Source organism: Tachyglossus aculeatus, chromosome 9, assembly GCF_015852505.1.
Source record: "Tachyglossus aculeatus isolate mTacAcu1 chromosome 9, mTacAcu1.pri, whole genome shotgun sequence".
NCBI lineage: Eukaryota > Metazoa > Chordata > Mammalia > Monotremata > Tachyglossidae > Tachyglossus > Tachyglossus aculeatus.
Window position 1 is genome coordinate 62,481,211 of NC_052074.1, and position 15,318 is coordinate 62,496,528.

The 15,318-nt window shown below is 49.6% G+C and overlaps 1 protein-coding gene across 1 annotated transcript in view; it reads right to left on the reverse strand.

Moving 5' to 3' along the window:
* The window catches only part of ITGAV (integrin subunit alpha V), a 114,266-nt gene extending 99,967 nt beyond the window's left edge, over positions 1–14,299 (reverse strand). The window contains exon 1 of the mRNA XM_038751071.1: positions 14,009–14,299. Within this exon, the coding sequence (XP_038606999.1) occupies positions 14,009–14,205 (197 nt within the window). The 5' untranslated portion in view covers positions 14,206–14,299. The remainder of the gene's footprint in view (positions 1–14,008) is intronic.
* Between the last annotated feature and the right edge of the window lie 1,019 nt (positions 14,300–15,318).

Here is a 15,318-nt window from a genome sequence, read left to right on the forward strand (position 1 = left end):
CATCCACCACCAACCATCCCAGCACTTGGTAGTGCTCTGCACACCGTAAGCGCTCAATAAATACGACTGATTGACTGCTAAGCCATCCACCACCAACCATCCCAGCACTTGGTAGTGCTCTGCACACCGTAAGCGCTCAATAAATACGACTGATTGACTGCTAAGCCATCCACCGCCAACCCCACCCTTTCTTGCCTTCTAAAAAAAAAAACTGGGCCCATTCTTCTTCCCTCCCTGACTGCCGTTTTCAACCCGCTCCATCCCTTTGGTCTTCGGACACACCCATCTGTCCCCAATCCTACAAAAACCTCTCTGAACCCCACTGCACCATCCGGCTATCTTCCCGTTTCCCACCTCTCATCCCCACCCGAACTCCCAACCCCACCTCTAGACCGTCAGCTGGTTGTGGGCAGGGAACGTGTCTGTTTATTGTTGTACTGTCCTCTCCCAAGCGCTTAGTACGGTCATCTGTACACCGTAAGGCTCACGGTCTTCATCCCCATTTTAAAGATGAGGTAACCGAGGCCCAGAGAAGTGAAGGCCACGCAGCTGACAAGTGGTGGAGGCGGGATCAATACACCTCTCCCAAACTGAATCCCCCCCCGGGACTTCTGCTCTCTACTCTTCTCCTCCTTCCTCCCCCCTCTTCATCTCTGCTACTCACCACCTGCCCAGGCCTCCCCTCAAAAAACTGCCGCTCTCTCTTATTCACAGCTCCCCCAAGGGACTCTTGCTCTCTGCTACTCACCTCCCCCTTCCAGCGTAAATCAATCAATCCATCTATTGGATTCACCGACTACTTACTGTGTGCAAAGCAGGAAAGTAATAAGAACAATCATGGTGTTTGTTAAGCGACTTCTATGTGCCAGAGCTGGGGTGGATACAGGCAAATTGAGGTGGATCCGGTCCCCGTCCCACGTGGGGCTCACAGTCTCACAGTTTTACAGATGAGGTCCGTGAGGCCCAGAGAACTAAAGTGACTCACCCGTGGTCACACAGCAGTCAAGCCCAGTCCGTACTTCACTCTGCTACCCGGATCACTTTTCTGCAAAAACGTCTTGGACGCATCACTCCTCCTTTCAAAAAACTTTAATGGTTGCCCAGCCACCTCCGCATCAAGCAAAAACTTTGCATCGCCTCGCCCCCTCCCACCTCACGTCGCTTCTCTCCTTCTACAACCCAGCCCGCACAGTTCACTCCTCTAGTGCTCCCCTTCTCGCTGTGTCTCCATCTGGCCTGTCTCACCGCTGACCCCAGGCCCACGTCCTACCTCTGGCCCGGAATGCCCTCCCGCCTCAAATCCACCAGACAATGACTCGCCCCCAACTTTCAAAGCCTTACTGAAGGCCCATCTCCTCCGAGAGGCCTTCCCTGACTAAGCCCCACTTTTCCTCACCTCCCACTCCCTTCTGCATCACCCTGACTTGCTCCCTTTGTTCTTCCCCCTTCCCAGCCCCAAAGCACTTATGTACATATCTGTAATTGTATTTATTTGCACTGATGTCCGTCTCCCCACTTCTAGACTGTGAGCTCGTTGTGGGCAGGGAATGTCACTGTTTATTGTTGTATTGGACTTTCCCAAGCTCTTAGCATAGTGCTCTGCAAACAGTAAGAGCTCAATAAATATGAATGAATGAAAGTAAGCGCTCAATAAATACCACTGATTGGCTGATTGCCCATTTTCAGAACATCAGGAAGGCCATGGTCTGGCTTCTCTGACTGTTACTCTGAGCATCACCTCGAAGACCCTGAAATTTGCCACGATGCCCTCCTGCTCTTGTATTTACCCTTGTCCGTGGGTTTTGTGTGTGTGTTTGACTGTTACTTTTCCCACTTTGTGTCTGCTGCCTGCACCCCAATCAATCAATCAATGGTATTTATTGAGCGCTTACTATGTGCAGAGCACCGTACTAAACTCTTGGGAAAATCTACTATAACAGAGGTGAGAAACATGTACCCTGCCCACAGTGAGTTTACCGTCTAGAGGGGGAGACGGACATTAAAATAATTATAGATACGTATATAATCAATCAATGGTATTTATCTAACGCTTTCCTTCTAGACTTTAAACTCGTTTACCTCTCTCCTTCTCTGTCTCTCTTCCTCCCTCCCTCCTCCCAAAGTGAGCTTAGCCTCTTTCTAGTCAGGTCAGGCATCGGTTCAGACCAGAACCCGATAACTCCAAAACTCAGTTTGGACAGGTCCAGGTTGGGAAGAACCCCAGGTTTTCAGCCCCACTAGAAAAGATAACTGATGGTGAAAGAAATCAACCACAAGATTTGGTATTTGTTCACTACTTTCACTCTTCCTTCTTGGGATGAGAACCACCTCTGCGCAGCTGCTTTTTGAAACGACCAGGTTTCTCTCACTCTGGCTGTGATTATAATAATAATAACGGTGGCATTTATTAAGCGCTTACTGTGTGCCAAGCACTGTTCTAAGCACACTGGGGAGGTTGCAAGGTGATCAGGTTGTCCCACGGGGGTCTCACAGTCTTCATCCCCATTTTCCAGATGAGGTCACTGAGGCCCAGAGAAGTGAAGTGACTTGCCCGAAGTCACACAGCTGACAGTTGGCAGAGCCGGGATTTGAACCCCTGACCTCTGACTCCAAAGCCCATGCTCTTTCCACTGAGCCACGCTGCTTCTCCATCTGCTTAGTGCTTATCAGAAGCACTAGCTAACAAATTGGTCATTTGAAGCTCTGAAGTCCCGTTCCAGAGTTTTCAAGGTGTATAGTTCAACTGAATAAGTAAATAAGCTTTGGAGAAGGATTTTATAGTGAATTATATTCGATCCTCTTGACTATGGAGGAGGATTTTATAGTGAATTATATTTGATCCTCTAGACTATGGGCTCCTTGTGGGCAGGGGATGGGTCTACTGGTTGTTACACTGTACTTTCCCAAGCGCTTAGTACAGTACCTTGCACCCAGTAAGTTGTCAACAGACTTGTGAGTCTCCTGGGCTTCAAGGGACTTGGGTTCTGACCCGGCTTCACCACTTACCTACTGTGTGACCTTGGGATGGTCACTTCACTTATCTATGCCTCATTTCCCTCATCTGTAAAATAGGGATTCAATACCTGCTCTCCCTCCCCTTTAGACTGTGAGCCCCGGCTGGACCAAGGCCCGTGCCCTACCCGATTATCTTGTATCTACCTCGGCGCTCAGTACGGAGCTTGACACATAGTAAGCGTTTAACGAATACCACCATCATTATCATTACTGTTAGTACTTATATTGAGTGTTTTTAGGCAAGGACAACATTTTCAATTCTACTCTTTGTAACTTCTCTTAATAATATTTCCCCCAAATTTAGTGTGCTTTTTCATTAGTTTGGTGCAAAAATTACCCAGACTCTCTCACGATGAATCTAGATGTGGCCAGGGTTTTCAAACTATCAAGTTCGGCCCCAAGTGCTTTTCCCTTCTCCATACTACTTGTCCACAGGAAACTGGAGAGGCTATTAAGAGACCTGACTGCAAGGAATTGACGGGCAGCCTAATAGGAGAGTTTTGCAGGGAAAATTATCCTTTAGTTTCAGCAGATGTTTTCACACTCTGTCACCTGATATCATGTGCCCAGATTTAGTCCCCGCCGTCACATAGACATAATCTAAATAGGTCATGACACAACGAAGTCTAACTTCACATCAAAAGGAAATGAAAACCACAAGATGATCTTTTGATGGGACTTTTGATTCTTGCCCTAATCCACCTTTCTCATGTTCTCCCTCCAACCCACTGTGAATAGGATTTGTCATTCCACACGTTTTACCACCTAATTTTTATTACATGGACCAAGTTATATTTGCTCCTCTATGCGGATGATGTCCAAATCTACATCTCCAGTCCTGATCTCTCTCTCTCTCTCTGCAGTCTCGCAGTTCCTCTTGCCTTCCAGACGTCTCTACTTGGATGTCCTCCCATCGCCTCAAGCCTAACCTGTCCACAACAGAACGCCTTATCTTCCAACCCAAACCCTGTCCTCCTCCTGAATTTCCCATCACTGTAGAACGCTCCACCATCCTCCGTGTCTCACAAGCCTGTATCCTCGGCATTATCCTTGACTCCTCTCTTTCATTCAACCCACATATTCAATCCATCACTAAATCCTACCCCTCGCCCATGTCTTGCCTCTGGTCTGGAACGCCCTCCCTCTTCAAATCCGAAAGACAATGACTCTCCCCCGCCTTCAAAGCCTTATTGAAGGCCCATCTCCGTCCCCTTTTAGACTGTGAGCCCACTGTTGGGTAGGGACTGTCTCTATATGTTGCCAACTTGTACTTCCCAAGCGCTTAGTACAGTGATCTGCACACAGTAAGCGCTCAATAAATACGATTGATGATGAGGAGGAGGAGGAGGCCTTCCCTGTCTAAGCCCCACTTTTCCTCATCTCCCACTCCCTTCTGCATCACCCTGACTTGCTCCTTCTGTTCTTCCCCCGTCCCAGCCCCACGGCACTGATGTACACATCTATAATTTATTTATTTATATTAATGTCTGCCTCCTTGACTCTAGACTGTAAACGTGCTGTGGGCAGGGAATGTTTCTGTTTATTGTTGTACTGTACCCTCCAAAGCGCTTAGTACAGTGCTCTGCACACAGTAAGCACTCAATAAATGCGACTGAATGAATGCACTGTAATCTCCCAAGTGCTGTACACAGTAGGCACCCAGTAAATACGACTGAATGAATGAGAGTGGTCACTGCGTAATCTGTCTGCTCACAAGAGTGATTAAAGCTAGTATTTATACAGTTCTAAGCAGAGAGAGATATTTAAAAAGGAGAAAGAAAATTTGACTTTGTTTTCCATTCCACTGTATATTATAATCTTCAGGCATATAAACACTAATCATGTGCCCTCTCTCTCGGGAACACAACTGGAGAGTTTCCAGTACTCTACAAGTCTCGGCTATGGGAGGGAGAGTCAAGCAGAGGCCTACCCATTCCGTTTCCTAGTTTAGCCGGTGGCTGATGAGTGGAAGCCCACTGTGAGCCCACTGTTGGGTAGGGACTGTCTCTATATGTTGCCAACTTGTACTTCCCAAGTCCTTAGTACAGTGCTCTGCACACAGTAAGCGCTCAATAAATACGATTGATTGATTGACAGATTGGAAGGGAGGCAATCTGCTACAAGTCCAAACTCATCTGTGCTGGACAGCAGGGCAACGGAGAGACTCGAGGGTGGAGGCTCAAGTTTCCCGCGTGGAAGAAGGCAATGGTGAACCACTTCTGCATTTTTACCAAGAAAACTCTCTGGGTCCGCTACCAGAACAATTGCAGGTGGAGAGCGGGCCGTTCTGGGAGAGATGTGTCCGTGGCGTCGCTATGGGTCGGAAACGACTCGCCGGCATACGACAGGACAATTGTGTGCTTCTTGCTCTTCTCCCGGATTTATATTGCTCACCTCTCCCTTACTTTAAAGGTCATCCTCATCAATGGTATTTATTGAGCGCTTACTGTGCACATAGCGCCCTACTAAGCGCCTGGGCGAGTACGATACAACAGAGGTGGTATATCTGTATGGAGAAAGATGCTGGAAATTTTAGGGAAGTGGTGATTTCTGGGGGCTTATAACTACTTTGCCCTACATAATCCCACAGAGTTTGATTTAGTTATATTCCAGAGAGAACTGAATCCATTCTGTCTGTTTTAGTACACAGTGTTACTTTTTCTTTTTTCAGTCTTGGCAAATATGGTTATTACTCAAATCTTCCGAATCTAAGGGGGTAACTGATTATCACCTCATTAGAAACCGAATATTAGAACCATTTTGGGACTTGCCCGGGGCCACAGGGTATTTTACGTTTCACAAGCAAACGTTCCAAACCATTTCCTCCTTATTCATCGAGACCATCTTTCAGTTACTACCCAGGAGGATTAGCAACAGAAATTGCTAATGCAGTGCATGGTATTTCTCTCTTCAACAGAAGGTTTACGTGCCTGTCTTTTCATATTCAGCCTAGCTGAAACTGAAAATGCCAAGAGTTTAAGTCTACATTTACACTATCTTTCCTTATTTGTCAAGTATCTCTTAGCAGGTAAAGGGGAAATCCACTTTAATATTGAACTTGAAGATCAAATGGTAAGCGTTTACAGTGCTAAATTTGAATAACTGGTGAACTGAATGTATTCTAGACTCACAGTACTATTTAAAAAGCTGCATTTCAAATGCATTTTGAAATTTAGGAACCGCTTTAGAGACCAGACCCTCTATCAATGACCGTCATCCAACAGATTTTAAAGGGAGCAGTGTGTGGCCCAGCGGAAAGAGCACAGGAGTCAAAAGGACCTAAATTCTAATCCTACCTCTGCCACTTGTCTGCTGTGTGACCTCGGGCAAGTCACTTCACTTCTCTGGGCCTCAGTTACCTCATCTGTCAAATGGGGATTAAGACTGCGAGCCCCACGGACAGTGTCCAGCCTATCTTGTATCTACTCCAGTGCTCAGTACAAAACCCTGGCATTGAGTGTTGTCTCACAGTAAGCACTAACAAATACCATATTAAGAAAAAATGATACAGCATGCCACGTAAGGCTGATGAAAGTATTTAATAGGATATTAACTGTAAACTCACGGGCAGGGAAATGTGTCTACGAAATCTGTTGTATTATATTCTCCCAAGCGGCACAATGCTCTGCCCACCGAAAGCGCTCAAGAAAAATCATAGCTTAATTGACTGCCAAGAGGAAATGGAAGTACTAATAAGGATCAGGGGATGAAATGCCAAATTAAAATAGCAAATATCGACTCTTCACCCCACCACCCATGTTTTTAAACTAAGACTTCTCAGCCACTAAACCTATCCACTTACCTCCCTCCAGGACTTTTGGATTGAGGGGCTATCACATTCAGTCATTCAATCGTAATTATTGAGCGCTTACTGTGTGCAGAGCACTGTACTAAGCGCTTGGGAAGTACAAGTTGGCAACATATAGAGACGGAACCTACCCAACAGTGGGCTTACAGTCTAGAAAGGTGTTATTCTATCACATGCAAGGTGATCCTTTTCCTTTGGTGAAAGTTTTTAAATAAATGCCATCTGCTTTTATCAGTTTCCTCTCAAAACAGTATTTGGCAAGTACACACTCTGGAAAACCTTCAGGCTCCCTTATTAAGTGGCTGCAAAATGGACACTAAATAAAAACGAAATATTCCAGTAGCGTGAAGACACTAGTATGAAAAAGAAATGATTAAGGCTAGAATAATCAAAGTCTACTGAACTGCAAGAGAAAGGGGTAACCAAGTAATCCATCAATGATATTTACTGAGCACTAACTTTGTGCAGAGCACGAGGTAACTAGGATGAGCAGCATGGAGAAGGAGAAAGGCCTAGTGAAAGAGCCCGGGCCTGGGAGTAAGAGGACCTGAGTTCTAATCCCGGCTCCGCCACGCGTTTGCTGTGTGACCTCGGGCAAAGCACTTCACTTCTCTGAGCCTTAGTTCTTCTGTTCTCTCTCCAACTTAGAATGTGAGCGTCATTAATAATAATAATAATAATAACAATAATAATAATAATAATAATGATGGCATTTGTTAAGCGCTTACTATGTGCAAAGCACTGTTCTAAGCGCTGGGGGGATACAAGGTGATCAGGTTGTCTCACGTGGGGCTCACAGTCATCATCCCCATTTTACAGATGAGGTAACTGAGGCTCCGAGAAGTCAAGTGACTTGCCCAAGGTCACAGAGCAGACATGTGGCGGAGCCGGGATTCGAACCCATGACCTCTGACTCCAAAGCCCGTGATCTTTCCACTGAGCCACGTTGCTTTTCATAAGGTTGTACTCATTAGGGACTGAGTCTAACCTAATTCACTTGTATCTACCCCAGTGCGTAGAACGGGTTTGACACATACCAGGCACCATAACCAATGCCACAAAAAACACAAATATGACTACAATATGCCTAAGGGGTTTTGGAGAGTTGTATAATTTCGTAACCAAAAATTCAGCGTCCCAAATCCAGAAAACTGTTAAAACTAGATTTTTTAAAAATAGTCTCCAGATTTCCACCAGCAATGGGAGCCGCGTCTTCTAGCTCGGCCTTTTATTTTCACAGAGAAGGTTCCATTCCAAATCCACTTAGTAATAATAATAATAATAATAATAATAATGGCATTTATTAAGCACTTACTATGTGCAAAGCACTGTTCTAAGCGCTGGGGAGGTTACAAGGTGATCAGGTTGTCCCACGGGGGGCTCACAGTGTTAATCCCCAATTCACAGATGTGGTACTGCCTATGTAGCTACACACTGAATCTGCTTCCACTGATATTTTAGATAAGAGATTTTAAACATTTACCAAGGTAACCGAGAAGGGAAAAGCCCTGTGTTTTCAACAACTACAGCTTCAAAGCCAGGTCTGTCCTATCGTCTGAAGTTCTTTCCTACAAACAGAAACTGAACAAATCTGTCAAATGAGGTGGGAAAAGCAACCTTCTTACTGATGGGGAGAAATTGAAAAAGCAGGGCCTGAGACGGCTCTTAAGTATTGCACTTTACAAGAGGTTGGAAAGAACCCCATTTATAAAAGCCTCATCTGACCAAGGGGACACAAAGGATAAAATAACTTTTGTATTGTTTTCCTTTTTAATGGTATTTGTTAAACGCTTATTACACGCCAGGCATTGTACTAAGTGCCGGAATAGATATAAGCTGATCAGGTTGGACACAGTCCCTGTCCCACATTTATAAGCTCCCCATCTGACCAAGGGGACACAAAGGATAAAATGACTTTGGTATTATTTTTCTTTTCAGTGGTATTTGTTAAGCGCTTATTACACGCCAGGCACTGTACTAAGTGCCGGGACAGATATAAGCTGATCAGGCTGGACACAGTCCCTGTCCCACATTTATAAGCTCCCCATCTGACCAAGGGGACACAAAGGATAAAATGACTTTGGTATTATTTTTCTTTTCAGTGGTATTTGTTAAGTGCTTATTACACACCAGGCACTGTACTAAGTGCTGGGACAGATATAAGCTGATCAGGTTGGACACAGTCCCTGTCCCACATTTATAAGCTCCCCATCTGACCAAGGGGACACAAAGGATAAAATGACTTTGGTACTGCTTTTCTTATTAATGGCATTTGTTAAGCACTTATTACACGCCAGGCATTGTACTAAGTGCTGGAATAGATATAAGCTGATCAGGTTGGACACAGTCCCTGTCCCACATTTATAAGCTCCCCATCTGACCAAGGGGACACAAAGGATAAAATGACTTTGGTATTATTTTTCTTTTCAGTGGTATTTGTTAAGCGCTTATTACACGCCAGACACTGTACTAAGTGCCGGGACAGATATAAGCTGATCAGGCTGGACACAGTCCCTATCCCACATGGGGCTCACAGTCTCAATTCAATAAATACGATTCATTGAATGAATGAATTCCCATTTGATAGATGAGGGAACTGCGGCCCAGAGAAGCGCCGCGACTTGCTTAAAGTCACAGAGCAGCGGAGCAGGCACTAGAACCCAGATCTTCCGACTCATAACTCGACAACCGGTGAAGTGTCGTTGGCTTCCCAACTCCTTCCCAGGATCACCTCCCTGGGCTGTCAAATCACAGCCTGTGACCGGTGGTGTTCCTCCACGAACTCCCGTGGCAGACGCATCATCCGAAGGGGCCCGAAATAAGGCAATTGAGCTCCGGTCCCAAGCGCTCAGTGCAGTGCCCTGCTCGGAGTAAGCACTCAATCAATTCCACTGATTCATCGGCCCACGTGGATGATCCTCAAGAATCTCCAGCGGTGGCCCATCCACCTCTGTATCGGTCGGCTTTAAGGCCGTCCATCGCCTGCCTTGCCCCCTCCTCCCTCACCTCGCTGCTCTCCTACCCCGAGCCGGCCCGCACACTCCGCTCCTCTTAACTCCCCCCTTCCCGCTGTACCTCCATCTCGTCTAGTTCACCGTCACGTCTGCCTCTGGCCTGGCATGTCCTCCCTCCTCATCTCCGACAGACAATCCCTCTCCCCCCTTCAAAGCCTTACTGAAGGCCCATCTCCTCCAAGAAGTCTTCCCTAAACCCTCCTCTCCTCTTCTCCCGCTCTTCTGCTTCGCCCTGACTTGCTCCCTTTGATTTCATCACTTCTTCTCCACCCCACAGCCCTTACGCGCATATCTATAATTTATTTATTCACATTAACGTCCATCTCCTCTTCTAGACCGTGAACTCGTTGCGGGCAGGGAATGCATCTGCCAATCTGGACTCTTCCAAGCATGCATTTCTATAATTTATTTATTTACATTAACGTCCATCTCCCCTTCTAGACTGTGAACTCTCTGCGGGCAGGGAATGCACCTGCCAATCTGGACTCTTCCAAGCGCTTAGCGCTTCAAAGCCTTATTGAAGGCCCATCTCCTCCAAGAAGTCTTCCCTAAACCCTCCTCTCCTCTTCTCCCGCTCCCTTCTGCTTCGCCCTGACTTGCTCCCTTTGATTTCATCACTTCTTCCCCACCCCACAGCCCTTATGCGCATTTCTATAATTTATTTATTCACATTAACGTCCATCTCCCCTTCTAGACTGTGAACTCTCTGCGGGCAGGGAATGCACCTGCCAATCTGGACTCTTCCAAGCGCTTGGCGCTTCAAAGCCTTATTGAAGGCCCATCTCCTCCAAGAAGTCTTCCCTAAACCCTCCTCTCCTCCTCTCCCGCTCCCTTCTGCTTCGCCCTGACTTGCTCCCTTTTATTTCATCACTTCTTCCCCACCCCACAGCCCTTATGCGAATATCTATAATTTATTTATTCACATTAACGTCCATCTCCCCTTCTAGACCGTGAACTCGTTGCGGGCAGGGAATGCATCTGCCAATCCGGACTCTTCCAAGTGCGCATTTCTATAATTTATTTATTCACATTAACTTCCATCTGCCCTTCTAGACCGTGAACTCACTGCAGGCAGGGAATGCATCTGCCAATCCGGACTCTTCCAAGCGCGCATTTCTATAATTTATTTATTCACATTAACGTCCATCTCCCCTTCTAGACCGTGAACTCGTTGCGGGCAGGGAATGCACCTGCCAATCCGGACTCTTCCAAGTGCGCATTTCTATAATTTATTTATTCACATTAACGTCCATCTCCCCTTCTAGACCGTGAACCTGCTGCGGGCAGGGAATGCATCTGCCAATCTGGACTCTTCCAAGCGCTTAGCGCTTCAAAGCCTTATTGAAAGCCCATCTCCTCCAAGAAGCCTTCCCTGACTAAGCCCTCCTCTCCTCTTCTCCCGCTCCCTTCTGCCATGCCCTGACTTGCTCCCTTTTATTCATCACTTCTTCCCAACCCCACAGCCATTATAATAATAATAATAACAATAATAATAATAATCATAATAATCATAATAATAATAATAATGGCATTTGTTAAGCGCTTACTATGTGCAAAGCACTGTTCTAAGCGCTGGGGAGGATACAAGGTGATCAGGTTGTCCCACGAGGGGCTCACAGTTTTAATCCCCATTTTACAGCTGTGGTAACTGAGGCACAGAGAAGTGACTTGCCCAAAGTCACACAGCCGACAGTTGGCAGGGTTGGGATTTGAACTCCTGACCTCTGACTCCAAAGCCTGTGCTCTTTCCACTGAGCCACGCTGCTTCTCACAATAATAATAATAATAATGGCATTTGTTAAACGCTTACTATGTGCAAAGCACTGTTCTAAGCGCTGGGGAGGTAACAAGGTGAGCAGGTTGTCCCACGGGGGGCTCACAGTCTCAATCCCCATTTTACAGATGTGGTAACTGAGGCACAGAGAAGTGAAGCGACTTGCCCGAAGTCACACAGCTGACAGTTGGCGGAGTTGGGATTTGAACCCATGACCTTGACTCCAAAGCCCGGGCTCTTTCCTCTGAGCCACGCTGCTTCTCTTACCCCGGTTCCATCCAATACCGTCATTCATTTATATTTATTGAGCCCTTACTGAGCGCAAAGCACTATACTAAGCACTTACCTGCTGTGTGACCTTGGGCAAGCAACTTCACTTTTCTGTGCCTCAGTCTCCTCAGCTGTAAAATGGGGATTCAATGCTTGCTCTCCCTCCTACTTAGTCTGTGAACCCTATGGGGGACAGGGGCTGTGTCCCACCCGATTAACTTGTATCTACCCCAGCATTTGTGCCTGACATATACTAAGCGCATTATGTGTATATCTATAATTTATTTACATTAACATCCATCTCCCCTTCTAGACTGTGAACTCGTTGCGGGCAGGGAACACCTCTGCCAATCCGGACTCTTCCAAGCACTTAGTACAGTGAAGCAGCGTGGCTCAGTGGAAAGAACCCGGGCTTTGGAGTCGGAGGTCATGGGTTCAAATCCTGGCTCCGCCAATTGCCAGCTGTGTGACTTTGGGCAAGTCACTTCTCTGTGCCTCAGTTCCCTCATCTGTAAAATGAGGATTAAGACTGTGAGCCCCCCCCACCCGTGGGACAACCTGGTCACCTTGTAACCTCCCCAGCGCTTAGAACAGTGCTTGGCACGTAGTAAGCGCTTAATAAATCCCGGCTCCACCGCTTGTCAACTGTGTGACTTTGGGCGAGTCGCTTGACTTCTCCGGGCCTCAGTTCCCTCATCTGTCAAATGGGGATGAAGCCTGTGAGCCCCCCGTGGGACAACCTGATGGTCTTCTAACCTCCCCGGCGCTTAGAACAGTGCTTTGCACATAGTAGGCACTTAATAAACGCCATCATTATTATTATTATGGGTTCAAATCCCGGCTCTGCCACTTTTCAGCTGTGTGACTTTGGGCGAGTCGCTTCACTTTTCTGTGCCTCAGTTTCCTCATCTGTCAAATGGGGATGAAGCCTGTGAGCCCCCCGTGGGACAGCCTGATGGCCTTCTAACTTCCCCGGCGCTTAGAACAGTGCTTGGCACGTAGTAAGCGCTTAATAAATCCCGGCTCCGCCGCTTGTCAGCTGTGTGACTTTGGGCGAGTCGCTTGACTTCTCCGGGCCTCAGTTTCCTCATCTGTCAAATGGGGATGAAGCCTGTGAACCCCCCGGGGGACGGCCTGATGGCCTTGTAACCTCCCCAGCGCTCAGAACAGTGCTTGGCACGTAGTAGGCGCTTAACAGATACTATCATTATTATTATCATTATTGCTCTCCGGGCCTCAGTTTCCTCATCTGTCAAATGGGGATGAAGCCTGTGAGCCCCCCCGGGGGACAACCTGATCACCTTGTAACCTCCCCAGCGCTTAGAACAGTGCTTGGCACGTAGTACGTGCTTAACAGATACCATCATAACTATTATCATTATTGCTCTCCGGGCCTCAGTTCCCTCATCTGTCAAATGGGGCTGAAGCCCGTGAGCCCCCCCGGGGGACGGCCTGATGGCCTTGTAACCTCCCCAGCGCTCAGAACAGTGCTTGGCACGTAGTAGGCGCTTAACAGATACTATCATTATTATTATCATTATTGCTCTCCGGGCCTCAGTTCCCTCATCTGTCAAATGGGGCTGAAGCCTGTGAGCCCCCCGTGGGACCACCTGATGGCCTTGCATCCTTCCTAGCGCTTAGAACAGTGATTGGCACGTAGTAAGCGCTTAACAGATACCATCATTATTATTATTATCATTATTGCTCTCCGGGCCTCAGTTCCCTCATCTGTCAAATGGGGCTGAAGCCCGTGAGCCCCCCCGGGGGACCGCCTGATGGCCTTGTAACCTCCCCAGCGCTCAGAACAGTGCTTGGCACGTAGTAAGCGCTTAACAGACACCATCATTATTATTATTGCTCTCCGGGCCTCAGTTCCCTCATCTGTCAAATGGGGCTGAAGCCCGTGAGCCCCCCGGGGGCCCGCCTGAGGGCCCTGCATCCTTCCTAGCGCTCAGAACAGTGGTGGTCACGTAGTAAGCGCTCAGTCCAGTGCTCTGCACAGAGTAAGCGCTCAATAAATACGATTGATTGATTGATTGATTGATTGATTAGTAAGCGGTCCGTGAACACGCCGTTAAAAAGAAGAGGAAAGGATCGGGGTGGGACCGCGCGGGCGCGATGACTCACGGGGAGGAGGAGGAGGAGGAGGAGGAGGAGGAGGAAGAGGAGGAAGGGTCCGGGGCGAAGAAGTCCACGGCGAAGCCGAAGTAGCTCCCTCGGGGCCCCGAGTACAGCGACCGGCCCGACACGTCCAGGTTGAAGGCGGACGACGGGCACGGCGCCCACAGCGCCCACAGCACCGCCAGCGCCACTGCCGGGATCATGGCGAGGGCGGCGGGAATACCGGCCGGGAATAATATCGGGCGGGAATACCGGGCGGGAACACCGGGCGGGAACCGACGGAGCCGGAGCCCCACCGCGCCCCGTCCGCCCGGCGGCCCGCGGACCCACCGACTGGCGGGAGGGCGGGAGGGCGGGAGGGAGGGCGGGCGCCGCGTGACGTCATCCCACCGCCGGGGGCCGGGATTGGCCGGGAGGCGGACGGGGGGCGTGGCCGGGGAGCGCGATTGGCCGGGAGGGGGGAGGGGGCGTGGCCGGGGATTGTGATTGGGCGGGAGGCGGAGAGGGGGCGTGGCTAGGGAGAGGGGAGGGCGGGGCGGGGCCGGGGAGCGTGATTGGGCGGGAGGCGGCGGGGGCGTGGCTAAGGCGCGCGATAGGGCGAGAGGGTAGGAGGGGCGGGGCTAAGGAGAGGGACCGGGGAGGGGCGTGGCCGGGGGTTGGGATTGGGCGGGGAGGGGAGAGGGGGCGTGGCCGGGGAGCGTGATTGGACGGGGGGAAGGGGGCGTGGCTAAGGAGCGCGATTGGGCGGGAGGGTGGGAGGGGCGTGGCTAAGGAGAGGGACCGGGTGGGGCGGGGGGCCGGGGAGTGTGATTGGGCGGGAGGGGGTGAGGGGGCGTGGCTAAGGAGAGGGACGGGAGGGGACGGGGCCGAGGAGCGTGATTGGGAGGAAGGCGGCGAGGGAGCGTGGTTAAAGAGCGTGATTGGGCGGGGAGCGGAGAGGGGGCGTGGCCGGGGAGCGTGACCGGGGAGGGGCGTGGCCGGGGGGTGTGATTGGGTGGGAGGCGGGCAGGGGGCGTGGCTTAGGGGGACGGCCCGGGGCGGATAGGGGGCGTGGCTAAGAAGCGCGACAGGGCGGGAGGGTGGGAGGGGCGTGGCTAAGGAGAGGGGCGGGGGAGGGGGCGTGGTCGGGGTTGTGATTGGGCGGGAGGCGGCGAGGGGCGTGGCTAAGGAGAGGGAAGGGCGGGGGCGGGGCCGGGGAGCGTGGTTAAGGAGCGTGATTGGGTGGGAGGCGGTGAGGGGGCCTGGCTAAGGAGAGGGACGGGGAGGGGCGTGACCGGGAATTGTGATTCGGCGGGAGGCGGAGAGGGGCGTGGCTA